Consider the following 23988-nt stretch of genomic DNA (forward strand, 5'->3'; position numbering starts at 1 on the left):
CGGCCTTCTACAGACATCATTCAGATGTCAACACAACATTCATACACCTATTCATGTCAACACACATCAATAACATGCTGCTGATCTCGGTGTTCATCTATGTGTGTGTGATTAAGGATCAATATCAATGATCAGACATTATTTGTGGAACATGTTGAAACAATCAGAAACCAGAGAAATATTTCTACTTCTTTAACTAAACTTGATCAATTTAAAACCAATATTAGTTCAGAGGATCTTCTGTATCCAGATGTGACCATTTACCAACAATGATAAACATTAATTTACTTTAACAACTAACAGTGGACATTTTCTACACTTTCTTTAAGAAACACAAGTCTTTTGTGACTGCAGACTAAATTTAGTTAAGAAAAACATGAAAATATGAAGAAAAGGACATTAACAACTTTATGGATGTAAGTTATGTTTGTACATAAATTAGGTTCAATTGTTAATTAAACATATAAGATCTATAAAAGTAACAGAGAGTCAGTGAACTGACCTCAGAGTCTTCAGTATACAGTATGGACTCTCCAGAAAACCACACAGGGGCTTCACTCTTGTATCCTGCAGCATGTCGTTTCCACTCAGATCCAGCTCTGTCAGTTGGGAGGGGTTGGACTTCAGAGTTTTGGCCAGAGAAGCACAGCTTTTCTTTGACAACCAGCAGTTACTCAATCTGAATAAAGAATGAATGATGAAGATAAACATCACTTTATAATCCAATGAGATGTGTTCAGGTTTTAAATGTGTAGCTTAACATTACTATGTCCTAATCAATGAGCTTTTCCCTAAAATGAGTAGAGTGACTTTGTCATTGTGTTATTGTGGATCATCATAATGTCAGCCTTCTACAGACATCATCCAAATGTCACCAAAACATTCATACACCTATTCATGTCAACACACATCAATAACATGCTGCTGATCTCTGTCTTCATCTATGTGTGTGTGCTGAAGGATCAATATCAATGATCACATATTATTTGTGGAACATGTTGAAACAAACAGAAACCAGAAAAATAGTTCTACTTCATGAAGTAAACTTGATCAATTTAGAAAAAATATTCAGGGTTCCTACACATTTTACATTTAAAAATTCCAGACTTTTACAGACTGCTCTGCAGACTTTTCAGACCACATTTGGGAGGACACTGTGACAAGACTACAGTGCTTTGTTTTGGGCAGTAATTTTACCACTAAAAGTGTCTTTGTGGTATAAAGAGAATTTGATGATGATGATGAAGACCTTCAACACTCTTCATCGTGGACAACACCTCCTCACTTTGTATCAGCACGTCACCACTGAATCAAAACAAGACCGGCCAGCTGGAGCACTGGTCAAAGTTCATCACGTTCATGATGTAAATGACTGAGCCAATCAGATTTCAGCCAAAATGAGGATCAGTCCAAATTATGAGGGGCCGCTCGTACCCCCCCTCAATATGTAAAGTATTAGATTGTCCCAGTCTGACAGGCAGCGTTCTGATCTGTGCCGTCTGCCTGCAGTTACCGGTTACTTTTTATTATTATATTCTAATTGTTATGTTGCTCATGATGAATATTTGGCCCACATTTGGCTGACAAAGTGCCGCCCTAGGCAGTTGACTAGTTGGCCTCTATGGAGGCGCCAGCCCTGGCTGTGAAGTACAGGCGTAGAGGGACCTCTGTAGGAGTGTGCGTTCAGTCAGAGCCTACTTCTTGTGTTGCTTTCGACGACATCAAACTCGCTCTGGCCCGCGCCCTCTCACACAGTAGTAAAGTAGTTGGTACAGTAAATGGCACACCTACACGGTCAGTTGGGCTCTGTGCTCGCTGTGTCTCTTACCAAATTTGTCAATTTCCCGCTCTCAGCTTAAAATCTCTCAGCCAACTTGTTAACGACAAACCAGCAAAGGCTTTTAGGTGCTAAAAAAGCAAATAATCAATGCGCATGATGGCCAGAAACGATGCCAAGAACGGCAGCACGCATCAAACAATCAACACCAGCGCTTTTACCTGCTGCTCACCTACTTTGCACTGAACCAATCATGCCTTGATCTCTGGCACCCAGGATCTCTCCAACGATGATTCAGCGGAATAAACAAATGTATCGTCTTATCCCGGACAATTTAATCTGAATTACTTTGGATATGGCCATTTTACCATCTACTGTTCAATTCTGAAATTTTGATCTGCGCGTACTATTTTGCGCACCAAAACAAAGGACTCCAACTGCACAAAATGCACAATTTACAGGTGACAATATATTTTTCTCTTCTAGTCCTGCTAGCGGGTGACATATAGCTTAACCCAGGTCCACACGCCACTGACCTTTTGCACAGCCAAAATGGTATTTGCACAGAAAAGCTCTTCGACTACGGGCCAGGGCTATCAGAGCTAGCTGATGCGGGTAAGCTGACAAAGGCGCCCGCTGTTGAGGTGACAAGCCGTCTTCGAGATGAACGGACGGGGCCGGAGTTTGCCTATCTAACTACGTTAATTGGCATTACGGTCCTGAAGACCGGTAGCCTGACAGGTACACTTGCTGATGAAGTGACGGACCACCCTTGACATCAACGGGCAGGACCGGGGCTTGCTGAGCTTACGGAATTGGACATCGGCATGGTCCAGGTGGCCGGTGCGAGGGCTGGATCGCCTGCTGCCAACCTGACGGTTCATCCCCGAGACGACCGGACCCAGCTCGTTGATTCGACCACACCGCCTTTCAGTGTGGAGGCGGTAGTGGAGGCCGGACTGGTGTGTGACTGCAAACCATGCTGCATACCAGTGTTTGAAGTAAAAGCGGTTGACGCCAAGGCAGCCTGCCAAAACGCAACTGACAGCGCCTGCTGTAAGCTACCAAAGAAAGCCTCCGCTAACGTAAGAGCACTTCAAGCACATGCACTGATTAAACAAAGACAGAACCTATTTTTTCAAACTGTTAACCACGACAAAGTAGTTTGGGATTCAACTGTAAAACCTAAAGGCATTTTCGGGGAGCATTTAAACATCAGCAGTCTCGTTCCCAAATGTGACAAGATCAGAACTCTGCTAACCGGCTCCAACCTCAACTTTCTGTTTCTTAGGCCCTGTTCACACCTGATATTAACAAGCGTCCTCAGTGATCCGATCACAAGTGGACAGCTCTAAGTACAGGTGTGACCACACTCAAGGCGCATTGAGGACGCATTGAGATCGGATCTTTCAGACCACATTCAGAGGTGGTCTGGGCCACAGGTACAATAATCTTTTATTTTGATTTTAATACAATGTACCTGAATTAACGAATATGACAGATATTACTGCTGACATTCATGTAATAATATGTCACAACGGCTGCTGTGTTAGCCGTGTGTTTACTACGTGTTTATTTGCATATAGAGCGGTGAAGTGAGATCAGATTACAAGTGGCCACTGAAGACGCATGTGGAGACGCATGTTAATACCAGGTGTGAACAGGGCCTTAGTGAAACATGGTTGCATGATAACATTTGAACCAGTATGATTGATGTTCCTGGATATAAGTGTTTTAGAAATGATAGAGCTGTAGGTAGAGGAGGGAGCGTGTTGATATATACCAAAGACTCATTCAGGTCTAAACAGGTGTCACTATGTGACAATATAACAATTGAATGTTTGTGTATAAATGTTTCACTGTCCCCACGTATGGAATTTAATATTCTGGTAGTGTATAACCCCCCTCAGGTTGTGCTATAAGGCTTTATGAGAATATGGAAGAATTGTTTAAAAGCTTTAAACGCAATTGTGACGAACTTGTCCTTGGAGACTTTAATATAAATTGGTCGGACAAACACTGTAGAAAAAAACTTAAAGAACTGACATCAAAATTTTACTTCCATCAGATGATTGGTGGGCCTACTCACCTAACCAAAAATACTCAAACACAAATAGATTTAATATTTGTCAACAAATGTGATCGAGTCACAAAAACATATAATCTACTTAGTGGTTTGTCTGATCATAACATCATACTAATTGCAAGAAAACTTACAAAGAATAGTCTCGCTGGGTATTTTAACAACATTCATAAAGCAGTAAAACTTGAGATTCCGCGTAAGAATCTTGCTGAGTTTGAAAATGAATTAATGAGAGTTAGCTGGGACCAGGTTCTACAACATAAACAAGTAAATGAATGCTGTAATAAACTGATGCTCAGCATTGGTCGTATTGTTGACAAGTATATTAAACAACGCAAAAAGCCACAGAGAAAAATACAGCTCCCATGGCTAAGTGATACTGTGCGGCAGTTAACGAAGCGAAGAGATTATGCCCTAAAGACCTTCCTCAAAACTCTAAAGGACATTGACTTGCAACTATTTGGAGGGCTGAGAAATCGGGTAGTTAAGGAACTGCGTATTTCAAAAGCAAATTATTACATTCAAGTCCTATCAGAGGCTAAAGGCAATGGTAAAACAATCTGGAAACAACTAAATAGTTGGATAAACCCGAAGGTCAATGTCACTCACAAATATGAACTCAAAATTAGGGAAGACATTATCTCTGATCCTGTACAAGTTGCTAAAACATTGAACAAATTCTTCATTCAGTCTGTTAAAAACCTTGCCACAAACTTCCCTCATATCAATACTAATAGTTATGGTATAGTTTCTGATGAAGATGATGTCAACTCATTTGAGATCAGGGAAGTTGACCAATCAGTTGTCTTAAAAGCTATTAACGATCTAAACACCACTTTCTCTAAGGACATATATAACCTAGATGTCATGGTCTGGCTGTGCCAGAGGTCATTGGTCTTTTTCTTTTTGTTATAAAGTTAAGACTGTCTTATATTCCTCTTTTGGGTTTATTAGTTCTGTTAATGTGATTTTGGTTTGTTTTTGAATATGGGTTCTTTTATTTTCATTCATTCCAGTGTTTCCTATTTTATTTTGAAATTCACTCCTCCTGTGTCTTGTCCGGTTTTATTGCCTACCTTTGTTTGTTCTCCGCCTTTTTTGATTGTCTGCCCTGCCCTGATTGTTCCACCTCTGTCTAATCACCCTCTTGTATTTAAGCCTGTGTGTTCCTCTCTGTCTTTGTCAGTTTGTTTGTTGCTCCCGCCTGGTCTGTCTTGTCTCCCGTATTATCGCTGCCATTTTTGTCACCGTAAGTCACAACATTTTAATGTCAAAACTCTTAATGTTCAATTTCTCAAAACAGTCACTGTCATGGTTTGACTCATATTTAAAGGATCGTGAACAGTGTGTTGTGATTAATAACATCAATTCTGTCTTTTACAAAATTTAAACCAGAATCTCCCAAGTCTTGGGCTCCATCCTTTTCAGTTTAGATATTAATGACCTTCCAGATATATGCCCTGGTATATGTCTCAGAAAACAAAGTATATTTGTTTTTCTATTAACAAGCTACCTGCAACAGAATCCTTGCATGTGAGAATTAAAGGTGAGCACATTGAACAAGTAACAGAGGTGACGTATTTAGGGATAATTTTAGATTCTCAGTTAAACTTTAAAAGTCATGCTAAAAAGATTTGTAAAATGATAAAGGCTAACCTTAGCTGTTTTAGACTGATAAGAAATTGCTTCACATTTGACTGTGCCTTGCTGTTTCTAAATTCAATGATTTTCTCACATCTGTCCTGTGGTTTGGCTGCCTGGTCCCAGGCCAACTAGTCTGTAGTAAAATCCATAGAGTGTCTTTACAACAGGGCCTTGGAAATCTTGGACAAAAAGCAAATGAGGTATCATCATTGCTGCATTTTGAGTAAATACAAGATGTTAAGTTTTGCAAACTTTATTGGTTTTCATTATGTAAAGCTTGTGTTTAAATGTTTGAACGGACTTGCTCCTCTGCCTCTCTGTAAATACACCATGAGACTACAGAGCTGTAGCAGATCCACCAGAGCAGCTTCAAATAGTAATTGTAAAGTTCCATTCTGCAAAACATCTTTTGCTCAGACAGTTTTTTTTCTGTGAAAGGACAAAGTCTTGGAACTTGCTACCTGATCTCATTTGCTGCAAACTTTCCCACTTTTAAGAGAGCAACCAAATCCTGTTTAATTCAGCAACAAACCTGTACTCATGTCTAGTTTTTAAATGTAATGTTTTTCAATGTGTGCTTTGTATTTATTTTTTCCTGTACTCAGCTCTGTTTTAATCTCTTACTTTCACAAAAAGCCCTTCTAGGGAGAGGTGTTGCAAATTAGCATCCACTATAAGCACTATGATACTTGCATCAGATAGCCGTTTTTAAGTTGTCTATGTACATTGTATTAATTGTATCAAATAAACCATGAAATTAAATAAACATTTTGGCTGCTCCAAACACTGTGAAAAACACTCTGCTTGTGTGATCTATTGATTTTAAGAAATTCTGAATCTTAGAAAGCAGAATAGGAGCAACAGTCTGGAAACAGAAATGCTTTCCATTCTCTTTTCTTTTTTCCATACTCATCCAGACCTGGAAATTACGAAAATCAAATTCCATACTTCTACACACTTCTCCATACTGCGTAGGAACCCTGAATATTAATTCAGAGGATCTTCTGTATCCAGATGTGACCATTTACCAACAATGATAAACATTCATTTGCTTTAACAAATGGAACAGTGGACATTTTCTACATTTTCTTTAGGAAACACAAATCTTTTGTGACTGCAGACTAAATTTAGTTAAAGAAACAAGAAATATGAAGAAAAGGACATTAACAACTTTATGGATGTAAGTTATGTTTGTACATAAATTAGGTTCAACTGTTAATTAAACATAAGATCTATAACAGTAACAGAGTCTGTGAACTGACCTCAGAGTCTCCAGTCTACAGTGTGGACTCTCCAGAAAACCACACAGCTTCACTCCTGACTCCTGCAGGTCGTTTTTACTCAGATCCAGCTCTATCAGATGGGAGGGGTTGGACTTCAAAGCTGAGGCCAGAGAAGCACAGCTGATCTCTGACAACTTGCAATCACTCAATCTGAATAAAGAAGAAATGATGAAGATGACAATCACTTTATAATCCAATCAGATGTGTTCAGGTTTTAAATGTGTAGCTTAACATTACTATGTCCTAATCAATGATCTTTTCCCTAAAATGAGTAGAGTGACTTTGTCATTGTGTTATTGTGGATCATCATAATGTCAGCCTTCTGCAGACATCATCCAAATGTCACCACAACATTCATATACCTATTCATGTCAACACACATCAATAACATGCTGCTGATCTCTGTCAAGTCTGGAGTTAAAGGATCAATATTAAATCAGACTTGTTGGACTTCATTACATGGCCTTCTTCTCACTGTATCTGGTAGCTTAGTAGGTGTATGTCATTTGCAGGAAAGGTCCACATTTGTTCAAGTGTGTCTATAAACAACAGCCACATGTCATATGTACATTAAAAGAGTTATTGGTGGCAGTAATCATTCCTCCTGTGAAGTGGCCCTTTCATAACACAACTACACTGTAAGAAAATACTTCATAAGATCAACTGAAACTAATATGAAGATTCAGCAGTCTGAGTCAGACAAATCAAAGTTACAGACTGTTTAGTACCGAATTCCCTCTTTGAGTTACTAATCCTCCTGCAGCTCAACAAGGAAACTGTCAAACACAACATGACTGGATACATACTAAGGCTGGGCAATATATCCATATTATATCGATATCATGATATGAGACGAGATATCGTCTTAGATGTGGATATCCTAATATCTAGGGCTGTCAAAGTTAATGCCTTAATAATGCGTTAATGCGAAAATCTTTTTAACGCCAATATTTTCTTTAGCGCATTAACACAATCGATCATCCGGAGGTTGTAGCGGCTCAGTTTTAAAGCTAGAGTGAAGATGATGATGATGAAGATGGTATCATAGGAAACTAGAAAACCTGATGAATCCATCGGTACCAACCATGTCATACTAGCCTGTCATGAAGGAGGTTAAATAACGCTCCAATCTTGCGCTAAATTTTGGTGAAAAATTGTCATGTTCATTTTCAAAGGGGTCTCTTGACCTCTGACCTCCAGATATGTGAATGTAAATGGGTTCTATGGGTATCCACGAGTCTCCCCTTTACAAACATGCCCACTTTATGATAATCACATGCAGTTTGGGGGCAAGTCATAGTCAAGTCAGCACACTGACAGCTGTTGTTGCCTGTTGGGCTGCAGTTTGCCATGTTATGATTTGAGCATATTTTTTATGCTAAATGCAGTACCTGTGAGGGTTTCTTGACAATATCTGTCATTGTTTGTGTTAATTGATTTCCAATAATACATATATACATACATTTGCATAAAGCAGCATATTCGTCCACTCCCATGTTGATAAGAGTATTAAATACTTGACAGATCTCCCTTTAAGGTACATTTGAACACATTAAAAATGTGTGATTGATTTGATTAAATATTTTAATCGATTGACAGCCCTAGTAATATCGTGATATTGAATAAGTGTTGTCTCTTCCTGGTTTTAAAGGCTGTATTACAGTAAAGTGAAGTTATTTTATGAACTTAGACTGTTCTAGCTGTTTTATTATTTGTGATTTACACTTCACGGTCATGAGATCCACATTACTGATGATTATTTATCAAAAAGCACCAATGGTCAACCCTACAATATCGTCGCAATATCGACATCGAGATATTTGGTCAAAAGTATTGTGATATTTGATTTATTCCAAGTCACCCAGCCCTAATACATCTAACTCAGACTGCTGAAGCCTCTGATTAGTTTAAGATCACCTTTACAGGTCATTTTACACAGAACAAGACTGTGGATTTAGTCCTCATCTCGTAACACTCAGGTTATACGGGGATTGCTTCACAGACAGACGGAATGATGACAGACATCAATAACTCTTTGAATGTACATATGAACATGTGAGTATTGTATTCAGATAGACTTGAACAAAATATGAACCTGCAAAGATGTTTCTGATGCAGAATATTTATTTGATTTTTGCTTCAAATAATTAGATAATGCTGACATGAAAACAGAGCACAGTTAGATCTGCTGTCAAAAAGAACGTGGGAATAACTTATAACCATAGAAACCTCTGATTAGATGATGTCGTTCATAATCATCACTTATGTGCCTTTAAGTTGGTGCAATATGTGTTTGTTGAAGAGTGCTGCACCTTTAGACATGTTCAAATAGAGTGCTACAGGAATGAGTCCTAAAACCCAGAAATGTGTCAGCATTTTAGCACTTCCTGTTCCCTCGTCTGGAAGTCAATGGGTTGTTTGAGTGTGTTTTTAGTTAGATATCTGAAATAAGGTCTGTGGTTAAAGGTCCAGTGTGTAGGATCTGGAGGTATCTAGCGGTGACGTAAGGAGATTGCAACCAACTGAAGCCTCTCCTGTGTGCCAAGCGTGTTGGAGAGCTACGATGGCCGACGTGAAAACGTGAATGTCCCTCTCTAGAGCCATCTGGAGCAGAGCCAGTGTGTAGAGAGTGTGTGTACAAACTACATAAATTACAGTCAGTGAACTGACCTCAGAGTCTTCAGTTCACAGTTTGGACTCTCCAGTCCAGCTGACAGCAGATTCACTCCTGAATCATACAAGTGGTTGTCACTCAGGTCCAGCTCTCTCAGATGGGATGGGTTGGACTTCAGAGCTGAGGCCACAACTTCACAGTGAGTATCTGAGAGTCCACAGCCAGAAAGTCTGTCATGACATAAAAATTCCAAAATATGTTATTATGAAAGAGGACAGTTTATATTTACTTCATGCATTTGATGACTTAACAGTTTGACATATACTTCTTTGATTAACATTTGCACCTCACATCAGTGGTTCAGCTAATCTTATCTCACTGTTTGACATGAAACAATAATTCTCATCACTCTCTCTCAAACCTGCAGACTTTTAATCTTTGTTTTTCTTTAATCTTGCAGATAAATAGAGAGAACATGTAGTTACATTGAGGCTTCCCTAATGTCCAGTCTGTCAGTGTGACCTGATCCCAGGTCTGTCTCCACAAAGTTAGCATGGGGCCTTCTTGATGATAAAAGCATTTTTAAAACTCAGTGAATAAGTAATAATAATACAGTTGATAAAAATGACCTCTCTTTTCTAGCTACCTGCTGTTGTCAGGTTCACGTCCATAAATGGGAAAATTCAGTTACTGCTGCCAACGGTAGAGAAATTAAACAAATTGCGTAATAATATTAGACCTGTACATAATTAAACATTCATATGATTAGATATTTTGATGACTGTATGGCATTTTGTCATTAACACTCTTTTCTGAGCATCAAACGTATTCAGCTCACAAACACAATTAACGAACCAATAAGGTTGCATTATTTTAATCATAATGTCATCATAAAGATATTATCAGTGTATCAGCATTAAAAACAGAACATTGATCTTTGGTGTGTAGAAGATCTCTTAAAAGTCTGAATTCTACCATTCTGCTGTTATATATTCATCAGACCACTGTTATTGGTGGAAGCTGTGTATTTCCTGTTACTACTCTTCTCTACAGCAACAAGAGAGAGAAACACCAGAGTTTCCTTCTGTGAGTAACAGAATAAAAGGAAAGACTTAAAAACAAGATGATGGAACACAACTTGACCTCATGAGCAATAAATTGCACCATTGCTCGATTCAACATACTCAGGGGTTTTACAATGACAATCTTTGTCTCGTATGACCAGTAGTTTAAGGCGGCTAATGCTAGAGTTGGGTCGATTTTCGGTTTTGCCGGTCTGGTCCGGTCTGGTGTACGAACTTAAACCGGTTTGATTTTATGCTAACTGGAACCGGAACCGACACTGACCAGTAGTTTAAGGCAGCTAATGCATGAGTTGGGTCGATTTTTGGTTTTGCTGGTCCGGTCTGGTCCGGTCCGGTGTACGAACTTAAACCGGTTTGATTTGATGCTAACCGGAACCGGAACCGGAACCGACATTTGTCATTATGACACGTTCTGGCAAATTAAAAAGTATCCTACATCAACAACCTGTGCCAACAGAGTCACAGTGCTAAATCCAGCCTGTATTGCATTACTAATAAGCAATATGACAACATGATTAACGTAATATCATGATCAAGATCAGAATCATGGCAGCGCTGAGGCCTGTACTACGAAGCAAGTTCAACATACCCAGGGTATCTTCTCGTTATCTGGCTTCACTAACCCTAACAAACGAGATCCCGCTAAACGGTCCTACGAAGCTGGTTATCAACTCGGCAAGTCAACTCAGGGTTTCTCAGTCTGGCTGTGAGCGCGTTCACATGAACGAGGAGGTGTTTGCAGCATCTGACCAATCACAGACATGGACAAGTCTACAGACAGACAGGCAGAGCGGCACATTTAACTAAGGAAGAGCGAACTATGTTATATTAGACAAATACGAAGAGGTTAAACACATAATCCTATGTGTAGTAACACAGTTGAAGCTGCTAAATGCAGGAAGGACAGCTGGTGAAAGACAAAACTCCCGATGTGTGAATGCGTAAATTAACAGATTTATTAATTTAACGGAACACTCAAAAGTCAGATTTACTCGTCTAAATATAAATAGCGTTTAAGAGTGAAATAGATGAATAGATTACTCATCTTTTTACCCTGTGTATCATGTGGCGTCTATGACTATTTAAACCTTCTTTCACCTGCGTCCCCCCTCTCTGACGGTGTGAAACAGACTCAAAGAGGAAGTTAAAAAATATTAATCAAAAAATATAAATCAAAGCGGTAAACACCCACAGCATAAATCCAGCTGTCCTGGCATTTGTCAGTTTAAACTGTGTTAATTTAAACCTGGATTATGATTTAGACTTCTTCATATGTGTGTAATATATATATATAAAACCAGATTAGTCAGTAGGAGGTGCTTTCATACGAGTTGATCTCTTATGAAACAGAGGACCCGGAGATAACCCACACTAACACGGGGCACAGAAGAGCCACAAATTGGATTTGAACCTGCGACCCTCCTGCTGTGAGGCGACAGTGCTAACCACTGCACCACCGTGCAGCCCAGAGCTAGTCTGAAAGAAAACTAAACCAATATGGCAATATTTTGGATTTCAAGCCAACGAAAGATATGAGCCAAAAAAACACACAAAGTAACGTGTAATGTGGTGCCGCTTCTTCTTCTTTAGTGTTTATCGCGGTTGGCAAACCAGCTTAGAGGTGCATTACTGCCCCCAGGTAGACTGGAGTCGCTCCTCTCTCATTCATAGGCTCTCTGCTGCTGCTGAGTCAAGTGTGACACCTAGTGGTAAAATTCTGTATACCCGTCCGGTCCGGTGTTTAGCTTAATATCAAACCGATTTTAAATATTTTACCCCGGCACAACCCAAGCTAATGCTAATGTTAAAACTTTAGATTAATGTTGTTGTGCAGCTGACATTACTGAATCAGTTCACTGACTTGATGAATATTCTCCACTTGTTCTACCAAATCACTGTTAGCATAGCATTCAACATTACCCCATAATTGTCACTTGTGGCCACAGTGGCTGCTTTAGCTAAAATGACATACTCAATCAATAATAATAAGAAGAACCATATTAATAAGAAGAATTCATCTATACAGCACTTTTCTAAAACAAGTTTACAAAATGCTTCAAAGACATAAAAACAGAATATATACAGAGCAGTTACAAAATAGAATTAAAGCTGAAAGCAGCGATGAACGGGCCCTCGCACCTTCCCGCGCGTTGGGGGTACTGGCGGGATGCCGATCGACGCGGCCAGGCACAATGAAACCGGAACTCTGATGAGTGCAATGACGCCACTAGGACTCTATAACAAATGGTTCATGAGTTATGAAAGGGGTTGGGGCTAATGTGTTGGGGGCGGGGATAACCATACCAATGAAACAGGAACTCTCTGCTGAGTGATATGACACCTCTAGGACTCTATAACAAACGGTTCATGAGTTGTGAAAGGGGCTGGGGCTAATGTGTAGGGGGCGGGGATAACCATACGAATGAAACAGGAACTCTCTCCTGAGTTATATGACACCTCCCAACAGTGTCTACGACAAATAGTTAATGAGTTATGAAAGGGGGCGGGGTTAATATGTAGGGGGCGGGGATAACCATACCAATGAAACAGGAACTCTCTGCTGAGTGCAATGACACCTCCCACAAGACTCTACGACAAACGGTTCATGAGTTATGAAAGGGGGCGTGGCTAACGTCTTGGGGCGGGGCTCTGAATCTGTATCGACATGTAAATGACCTCAGGCCTGGACCACCATCATGGCTGAGAAATTTGGAGCAGATTTGACAAAGTATGCTGAAGTTACAACAGCTTCCTGTTTCATGGCGAATCACGCCAAATGGCCGCCATGCCACGGCAACGCCGTTCAACGAAAACTCACAGTCTTCACAATAATGCATCACCAAGGTCTTAAGGCTTTTCTGACCACATTTGAGGTGGATCTGGTCAACCTGGTAGGAGGAGCACATTCAAATAGAAAACATGTAATTTCCTGTTGCCAGTAGGGGGAGCTATGAGTGTGACTCAATATGGACATGTAAATGTTCTCAGGACTGGACCCTTATCATGCCTGAGAAATTTGGGGCAGATCAGACTATGTACAGTGGAATTACAACAACTTCCTGTTTCATGGCTCAAAATGGCCGCCACGCCACGGTCAGGTCGTTCAGTGAAAATCACCATTTGAATAACTTTTCATCCTGAAGGTCTTAAGATGGTCCTGACCAAATTTCAAATCAATCTGGTTAAATCTGTAGGAGGAGTTCGTTAAAGTACATGACATATAATATGCTAAAAATGGGCAAAAATCGCACATTAAATTCAAAATGGCTGACTTCCTGTTGAGTTTTGGGCATACCTCCAAGAGGCTTTTTTGTGCGTAAAATTTTTCACCGTATCTGGTAAGTGTGCCAAGTTTAACAACTCTTTGAGCATGTGAAGGCCCTCAAAAAGGCTATTCATTTGGGAGAAAAAGAAAAAAAAGTAATTCCTACAGTTTCAATAGGCCCTTCGCTGGCCCGACGTTGTCGGTGCTCGGGCCCTAAAAAGTATAATTACAGCCGCAAGCAGCAGTTCACGGGTTCAAACCTTTTTTCACTCAAGGTACTCTTGTGGACATATTTTGCAAGTTTGGAGATGATGGGCCAAATGGTTGTTGACTTAAGTCTGTTTATGTGTTGAGCTACGCCCTTTTGACATTCATTGGTCAACATCTTCAAATGCAATGATATATCAACAAGCTTTCTGCAACTTTTGAAAAGCTTGGTCCAATAATGGTCCACAGAAATTTGGTAGAAATCAGATTCGTGGTTTAGGAGAAGATGTCAAAAATGTGTTTTTCAAAAAATTCTAAATGGCGGAAAATCCAGTTGGCGGACTTTAGCGGGCCAAGAGGCTTTTTTGTAGAGCACATTCAAGTGGACAAGTGTCTAAAATTTCAAGTCAATTGGACTTTAAGTGTGAGGGGGCCGGCCTTTAAAATGTTGTCAGTGATAGCGCCTCCATGTGGCCAATTGAGATCATATTTTAAGTGAGGCATTAGGACATCATTTATGGTACCAAGTTTCATGACTCTAGATCGTTCCAGCTCATAGCAAATTGAGCAAAGGCATAATTTAGCATAAAATGCTCAATAGGCCACGCCCACATGCACCTATCAATATGACACTTCAGATCTTGATTAATACTTGTCCCCAGAGCATGGGCACCAATTTTGGTGAAATTCTGTCGACAAGGTTTTGAGGTTTTGAGAGAGTTTTTTGGTATTTGTGGCGCCTCCTATAGGTTGAGCTGAAATAGCTTTGTTACGCCTATTCCCAAACACGTAGTGAAGATATCTACCAAGATTTAGATGATCGGACTGATGGTCAATGAATTACAGCGATTTCCCTCTAAGCCCCGCCCTCTCAAAGTTCATTGGTGAATTTCTGGAAAAGGAAGTAAGATATCAACAAGCTTTATGCAACTTTTGATAAGCTTGGTCCAATAATGATCCACAGAAAATTTGGTAGCAACCGTCAATACGGTAAATTGAGCTCACTTTCCCTTTAATCTAGTTTAGAGATAGATTAGTACTGATAATCCCCCAAGTTGGATGTGTCGCTTAGGTTGTGTTTACACCGGTCTGTTAGTTACTATCTTATTTCACACTAATGTGCGTGAATGTACGTGTGCGTGAACGTGCGGTACACTTAAGGGTCCCGGTTTGGGGATTTGTAAATATGGTCACCCTAACATAACCTAAAGGTAAACTGCTATTTAGTTGGTCACTTGAATTATAACACAACATGAGCATTAGCCTGAGACATCGTCACTGTAGAAACTTCTATACTATACAAATACTACTAAACTAATACTACTATACTACTACTACTATACTAATACTACTATACTAACACTACTATACTAATACTACTATAATATACTACTATACTAAACTACTATACTAATACTCCTATACTATACTACTATACTAATACTACTATACTACTATACTAATACTACTCTACTATACTACTATACTAATACTACTATTACTACTATATTAATATACTAATATTACTATACTAATACTACTATACTAAACTAATACTGCTCTACTATACTACTATACTAATACTACTCTACTATACTAATATTACTATACTATACTACTATACTAATAATACTATGCTAACATTACTATACTAATACTACTATACTTTTTTTATTTTTTTTTATTTGTATTTTAGTATTTAATTGGAACGTGCTCTGTTGTGGTTCTGATGTTTTTGTACAGCTCGGGTATTTTATGTTTCTGTTTTTGTTTTTTGTTTTTTGGAGAGTGCTAGGAGATTTCCAGCTCTTTATTTGCGTCAAGAATTTTAATGGCAAATAAACTTCGGGTCTGCACTTGGAATGTGCGAGGGATTAATAATCCTATAAAGCGTAGGAAAATACTTACCTTACTGTGTTGAAGATCGGAGTGGTCGTTATGTTATAATTAAAGGGAGTTTACAAGGTCAAGATATTGTAATAATGAACGTTTATTTCCCACCAGCCCATCCAGTGGCTTTTCTTACTAAAGCGTTCTTAGATTTTGCAGAAATGACAGCAGATATAGTAATTGTGGGTGGTGATTTTAATTGTATATTAAATCCGCTCATAGATAGATTCCCACACCGCATTATGGCCCCCTCTCCCCAAGCAAATGCTCTCCGTGCCATCTGTGAAGATCTCGGATTTGATGATGTTTGGAAGAGTCTTCACCCTTCTGACAAAGAATATACATTTTTCTCTGCTCCTCGTGGGTGTCAGACTAGAATTGATTATTTTTTTCTACCCAAATCTGAACTACACTCTGTTTTATCTCGTAATATAAACAGTATAATAATATCTGATCATGCCAGTATGGTTATGGACATAAAACGTAAAGTCTCAATAAACCAGGCCCGACAGTGGAGACTTAACACTATTATTCTTAAAGATAATACTTTTACATCTTATTTTTCCACTGAATTTAAGGCATTTTTGTCCATCAATTTACAATCTTCGAATAATCCCTCAATTCTATGGGAAACTTGCAAAGCCTATGCAAGAGGGTTGATCATATCATACTCTACAACTAAGAGGCGCCAAAAACTTAAAGAGCAAAAATCCTTAGAGAGCAAATTGTCAAATAAAGAAAAGATTTATATTAGCTCTCCATCACCTTATTTATGGCAAGAAATGTCTGCTCTTAGATCAGCTATAAATTGTCTTCTTACTAAAGATGCAGAGAAAAAAATTAAGTATATTAAACAGAGCTTTTATGAATATGGAGATAAACCAGGGAAATATCTTGCATACCTGGCTAAAAAACGAGCAGAGTCCCAGTCTATAGCAGTGATTGCGGATGCTGAGGGCAATAGGGTATACGAAAACAGACTGATAAATGACAGCTTCAAAAAAATTTACATAAATTTGTACTCTTCTCAACAGACAACTGACGCACCTCAATTAATGGAAGACTTTTTTGCTCAGATTAATCTTCCAACACTATCAGAAGAACAGGAACGTTTTCTGAACAGCCCCATTACAAGAACTGAAGTAGCTAATGCTATCAAAAAGCTTCAGAGTGGGAAGTCGCCAGGGCCTGATGGGTTCTGTTCTGAATTTTATAAGGAGTTCCAAGACTTACTTTTGGAACCGTTACTTGAAATGTTCAATCATTCATTTTCTATTGCAGATTTGACACAGACTCTTAAAGAGGCTAACATATCACTTATCTTAAAGAAAGGGAAATGTCCTGAATCCTGCTCATCCTACAGGCCGATAGCTCTTTTAAATGTGGACAAACGGTTCATGAGTTATAAAAGGGGGTGTAGCTGATGTGTAGGGGGTGGGATAACAATACCAACTTAACAGGAATTCTCTGTTGAGTGATATGACACCTCCCACAAGAGTCTAAGACAAATGGTTCATGATTTATGAAAGGGGGCGTGGCTATGAATCTATATTGACATGAAAATGACCTCAAGCCTGGACCACCATCATGGCTGAGAAATTTTGAGCAGATTTGACAAAGTATGCTGAAGTTACAGCAACTTCCTGTTTCATGGCGAATCACGCCATTTTGCAACACCCAAGCCCGAGACTCTTAAAATATTTTTTTTTTTAAGTGCGCGAAGTTTAACAACTTTTTGAGCATGTTAAGGCCCTCAAAAAGGCAATTAATTTTAATAATAATAATAATCCTTACAGTTTCAATAGGGCCTTCGCTGGCTCGACGTTGTTGATGCTCGGGCCCTAATAAATACAGTGGAAATCAGTGTGGAGGCAACAGAAATTAGTTTTTTTATTTTCGTTCCAGGTTCTTTAAAGGTGCAACATGTAAGATCTGGCCATAATTTTAGTTCAAAACATTAAAAGAATTAACTAACATTATCAAAGAAATGTGAAGAAGTACCAGTTTTGACGTTATGCCAAAAACATCAATGTATTGTGCTGCAGAGATATCTACTGCCAACCAGCAAAGTCCGGCCACGACTTTCTTGTAGCCGTGACTTAGGTGTGTGATGCAACTATGTCATGGCAGGTGTATTGTTCAAGACTCAAGGAGGTGCAATGTCGAGTGTGAAGCTGTTTGTATGAGCGGTTCTCGAGAAAGCTGCAAGCAGCAACACCACAAGCCAAGCATTCGGCCCGTTCTGAACAGACATGCTCTGAGCGGTCGCTGCACTGTCTGAATTAAATTGGAAGTGAGAGAAACGAGAAAACGAAACCCCAGCACCAGGGCTCTAATCCCAGGACCGCCCCGACTCCCCGCCGGATCAGCAAACGTTCTGTTGCTGCCGTTACACCGGTTAGACCCAGCGCTCATAAGTAAATAAGAAAAAAATGTAAAATGTAACAATTATTAGAAATAAATAGAATAAGTGTTCATTAACTTAACAGCTAGAAACACAACCTACTGAAACATTTTTTAACTCAACATTTGAAACAGCTCAAGAACATGTGTGACAAAATACAACTGATATATTTATGTAATAAACACATGGAACACTTATAAGAATATTATATTTTAAGAATAATTTATAGCATGTATATTGGAAGAACAAAACTACTAATCTACACTGATCTATAAAGTTAATCACATCTGGACTTACAGAGCTTTTCTGCAGTTCCTCACAGCTGGAATCAGTCTCCGTCGTCCCTCCTCTGATGTGTTGTACTTCTTCAGGTTCAACTCATCCAGAACCTCCTCTGACATCTGCAGCATGTAGGCCAGAGCTGAGCAGTGGATCACAGAGAGTTCCTTCTCTGATCTGTTCTCTGACTTCAGGAACTCTTGGATCTCCTGATGTACTGAGTGGTCGTTCATCTCCGTCAGACAGTGGAATATGTTGATGCTTCTTTCAGGACAGGTTTTATACATGTCCATCCCCTTCAGGTTCTTGATGATTCTCTGGGTGATTTCTGGACTGTTGTCTGTCCGACCCAGCAGACCTCCTAAGAGACTCTGGTTGGACTTCAGAGAGAGGCCATGAAGGAAGCGAACAAACAGGTCCAGGTGGCCATTTTTACTTTCAAGGGATTTCTCCATGGCTCTCTTCAGGAAGACATCCAAAGATGAGCAATGGTCATTCTCCCTTTCATAACCCCACTCCTCATCATCATTCGTCTCCTCATCATCATCTTCTCCCAGGAAGGCCTCCAGTACCTCTGTGTTGCTGTTTGAGTAACAGTGGAACATGTAGACTGCAGCCAGAAATTCATGAATGCTCAGGTGAACAAAGCAGTAGACTGTTTTCTGGAACATCACACACTCTCTTTTGAAGATCTCTGTACAAACTCCTGAGTACACCGAGGCCTCTGTGACATCAAGATCACACCGCTCCAGGTCTTCTTGGTAGAACATGTTTCCTTTCTCCAGATGTTCAAACGCCAGCCTCCCCAGCTTCAGAAGAACTTCCCTGTCAGCCTTAGTCAGCTTCTGTGGACTCGTCTCATGTCCACCACCATACTTCTGCTTCTTCCTCTTTGTCTGAACCAACAGGAAGTGTGAGTACATGTCAGTCAGGGTCTTGGGCAGCTCTCCTCTCTGGTCTGTAGTCAACATCTTGTCCAGAACTTTAGCAGTGATCCAGCAGAAGACTGGGATTAGACACATGATGTGGAGGCTCCTGGATGTCTTGATGTGTGAGATGATTCTGCTGGACTGCTCTTTATCACTAAATCTCCTCCTGAAGTACTCCTCCTTCTGGGCGTCAGTGAAGCCTCGTACTTCTGTTACCCTGTCAACACATTCATCAGGAATCTGATTGGCTGCTGCAGGTCGGGAAGTTATCCAGACGAGAGCTGAGGGAAGCAGCTTCCCCTGGATGAGGTTTGTCAACAGCACGTTGACTGATGACTTCTCGGTGACATCAGACACAACCTTCTTGTTCTTGAAATCCAGTGAGAGTCTGCTTTCATCCAGGCCGTCAAAGATGAACAGAACTTTACAGACAGCGAGCTTCTCTGCTGTGACCTTCTGTAATGTTGGATGGAAAACATGGAGCAGCATGAGAAGACTGTACTGCTCATCTTTGATCAAGTTCAGCTCCCTGAACGAAAGCAGAACCACCAGACTGACATCTTGGTTTTCCAAGCCCTCTGCCCAGTCCAGAGTGAACTTCAGCACTGAGAAGGTTTTTCCAACGCCAGCAACGCCATTCATCAGAACGACTCTGATGTGTCCCCGTTGGTCAGGTAAGGCCTTAAAGATGTCGTGGCACTTGATTGGAGCGTCATGGAGGATCTTCTTCTTGGAAGCTGTCTCAAGCAGCCTCACCTCATGTTGGGTATTAACCTCTTCACTCTGTCCCTCTGTGATGTAGAGCTCAGTGTAGATCCTGTTGAGGGTTTCACTTCCTTTTTTATTACTTCCTTCAGTCACACATTCACATCTCCTCCTCAGACTGATCTTATGTTCATCTAAGACCTCCTGCAGACCACTATCTGCTGAAAGAGAGAGACAAGTTTGAGACAAAACACAGAAACGTATTACTTTCATTGCCAATATGAAAATAATCAATACAAGAACCTATAAAGAAATAAAGGTTATAAAGTCATCATCCCTTTTTGAAGTCAAAACTAACGTCAATGTGATTTCTACATTTATTGTTAATAGTTTTTATTTGTAAAGAGAAGCATCAGAAATGCTCCTTTTCCTCTCAGCCTCTGACTGTGTGTTGGTGTACATGTTTGATTGACAGCAGAGGAGGCGGAGCCTCAGCTGCTCGCCAGCAGCTCTTCATCTAAACAGCTCACTGTGGCTGTTCCTACCTCCCTGTAATATTTAAACCTCATCAAATAATGCAGAATATGTTCTTGTCTTGTTGAACAATACACTGCGTTAGCTAAAGCTGCTTCAAAATAAAAGCCCCTCGCTGGTGGAGGACTATTATATGAAGCAGAAGGAGATGTTGAGTTTTCAGCTGTAAATAAATTAACCTCTGATGTGACTACAGCTCAGTTCAGTTTGTCCTGCAGTAGAAGTGCATGTATTCATAATTTGGCACAACACAGAACAGAAAACAGCAAAAGACAAAGTAAACAAATGTGCTGAAATCTGAAACTTACTAGCTGAGTGCAGACAGTGTTTTGTTAGCAGAGGAACTGAAGTGACAGGACCCTGTTAAACATCTAAACTAACCAATGTTGATATTAGATATTATATCATAACACTTTTTAAGATGTTTAATGTGCTGCAACTGACGAGCTAATTAGCCCTCTGCTGTAGCCTGAAAACTGATGTTAGCAGTGCAGCTTTCCTCAGTGGGTGTTTGTTTGGTCGCTTGTTCAACGTGTCACTCTGCAGGACCAGACGTGTGTTTGTAAGTTAGAGAAGGAGACTTTAGCAGGAAAGCTAATGTGGGCTGTTGTTCAAAGTCTGTGTCTCTTGTTGTGTCTCAGGCTGCTGTCTGGCTGTTAGTCAGTGTGACTGTCTGTCTGTGATAGAACAGTGATGTTGTTGCTTCACACACAGTTTAATAGTTCCCCATCTTCATCTATGCAGATGGAGAACAAACAGCATTCTGATTGTTAACGCAAAGACGGAGTGCTATCATAAAAACAAAACATAAAAATATATAATTATTTCTCTTGGGTTCAGATTTTCTCTCAAAGCAGAACACAGGACGAGTGATGCAGAGCAGATATGTATGATGGAGAAGATCTTAACGGTCCTGTTTCCAGACATGAAGACATCAGCAGACCGATCTACAGTCTTACTTTGTACAGTGCTGGTCTGACTGGCTGTCTGAGGTCCAGGTCTTGTTCTGGATCTGGACATCAGCTCCTCCCCAGAAGTATGGCTCCTCTTCTTCTCTCTGTGGAGACATTACTTTATTACTAAAATGATTTGTTGATTGTTGGTGAAGAATATCAAGACTTGGCCGATAATGTCTAGAAGCTCAGATGGTCACAGAGAAGAGTTAAAGTGTTGTTACTCTTCTGTTTGAATTCAGCATTCAATCTGTGATGAAAATGTTCCTTTATTTTAACTCTTCTGATTTAATAAACAAGAATTAGCTGCTTTTCCTGTCTGACTGTCTTATTGAACATTTAGTGATCTTTTAGTGATTTTTAAAACATTAATATCATTTTGGAGGCTAAATAACTTTATAAACTATATAACTATATAAAAATACTGCAACTTGCTCATATACACACATATTCAGAGGATGCTCCGGGAAACCACAAGGTGGCAGCGTCATCACGGTAAACAGTGACTGTCTGTCAGTGGTGATATGAATGGAGTATAGAATTTCAACAACATTTGCAATATAAATAAACATGCTGTTACTTTCTGAATTTATTTTATGTGTTAACAATAAACACTTATAAAACAGGGAATCTGTGTCAGACCTCTCTGATTTCTTTAGTTTTCCAGTAGTTATAGTTTATGGAAGTGTTGTCCACTGGAACGGAGAGATCATGACAGGATTTGGGCAGCAGCTAGCTTGTAGTTTCCACAGTGATGAACACACCAATACATTATCTCGGACTATTCCCATCTATGCTATACGTGGTCAACAAAAGTCTAGTAAAGTATTTATGGAATTAGTTATAGCTAACGTTATTTTACTAACTAGCTACCAATATGGTAGCTTTAATGGACAACACTTCCATAAACTATAACTACTGGAAGACAAAATAAGTCAGAGAGGTCTGACACAGTTTCCCTGTTTTATAAGTGTTTATTGGTAACATATAAAATAAATGAAGAAAGTGACAGCATGTTTATTTATATTGCGAATGTTGTTGAAATTCTATACTCCATTCATAACACCAAACTTGTAATCAGTCAGTCTGCCTATTTAAATTGTGAAAATTAGTCACTCTGCTGTTTGGTATCATGATGTGTACCACACTGAACATGGACCACAGAAAGCTAAGGAGAGAGTTGTCTCAGGAGATCAGAAAGAACATTATAGACCTTCATGTTAAAGGTAAAGGCTATAAGACCATCTCCAAGCAGCTTGACGTTCCTGTGACTACAGCTGCACATATTATTCAGAAGTTTAAGGTCCATGGGACTGTAGCCAACCTCCCTGGACGTGGCCGCAAGAGGAAAATTGATGACAAATTGAAGAGACGGATAATACGAATGGTAACCAAAGAGCCCAGAACAACTTCCAAAGAGATTAGAGGTGAACTCCAAGGTCAAGGTACATCAGTGTCAGATCGCACCATCCGTCACTGTTTGAGCCAAAGTGGACTTAATGGAAGACAACCCAGGAGGACACCAAATCATAAAAAAGTGAGACTGGAATTTGCCAAAATGCATATTGACAAGCCACAAAGCTTCTGGGAGAATGTCCTTTGGACAGATGAGACAAAACTGGAGCTTTTTGGCCAGTCTCATCAGCTCTATGTTCACAGACGCAAAAATGAAGCATCCAAAGAAAAGAACACTGTACCTAATGTGAAACATGGAGGAGGCTAGGTTATGTTATGGGGCTGCTTTGCTGCATCTGGCACAGGGTGTCTTGAATCTGTGCAGGGTACAATGAAATCTGAAGACTATCAAGGCATTCTGGAGCGAAATGTGCTGCCCAGTGTCAGAAAGCTTGGTCTCAGTTGCAGGTCATGGGTCCTCAAACAGGATAATGACCCAAAACACAGCTAAAAACACCCAAGAATGGCTAAGAACAAAACATTGGACTATTCTGAAGTGGCCTTCTATGAACCCTGATCTAAATCCTATTGAACATCTGTGGAAGGAGCTGAAACATACAGTCTGGAGAAGGCACCCTTCAAACCTGAGACAGCTGGAGCAGTTTGCTCACGAGGAGTGGGCCAAAATACCTGTCGACAGGTGCAGAAGTCTCATTGAGAGTTACAGAAATCGCTCGATTGCAGTGATTGCCTCAAAAGGTTGTGCAACAAAATATTAAGTTAGGGGTACCATCATTTTTGTCCAAGCCAGTTTCATTAGTTTGTTTTTTAAAATGATTCTGCTGAACCATAATTCAAAAGTAATGTCTGATTTTCATTAGTTCATTTTCAGTAAATTTTTATTTATTATTACTTTTGTCAGTTTCAAGTTATTTCAGTGA

At 39.8% G+C, this 23988-nt stretch overlaps 1 protein-coding gene across 1 annotated transcript in view; it reads right to left on the reverse strand.

The window, feature by feature from the left end:
* Positions 1-23988, reverse strand: part of LOC119480319 (NACHT, LRR and PYD domains-containing protein 12-like) — a 109189-nt gene that overhangs the window by 81188 nt on the left and 4013 nt on the right. The window contains exons 3-7 of the mRNA XM_037756465.1: positions 21659-21756; positions 18550-20383; positions 9458-9631; positions 6767-6937; positions 503-679 (exon numbers count right to left, since the gene is read on the reverse strand). Of these exons, the coding sequence (XP_037612393.1) occupies positions 503-679; positions 6767-6937; positions 9458-9631; positions 18550-20383; positions 21659-21756 (2454 nt within the window). The remainder of the gene's footprint in view (positions 1-502; positions 680-6766; positions 6938-9457; positions 9632-18549; positions 20384-21658; positions 21757-23988) is intronic.

This window comes from Sebastes umbrosus, chromosome 21 (genome assembly GCF_015220745.1).
Source record: "Sebastes umbrosus isolate fSebUmb1 chromosome 21, fSebUmb1.pri, whole genome shotgun sequence".
NCBI classification, from domain to species: domain Eukaryota; kingdom Metazoa; phylum Chordata; class Actinopteri; order Perciformes; family Sebastidae; genus Sebastes; species Sebastes umbrosus.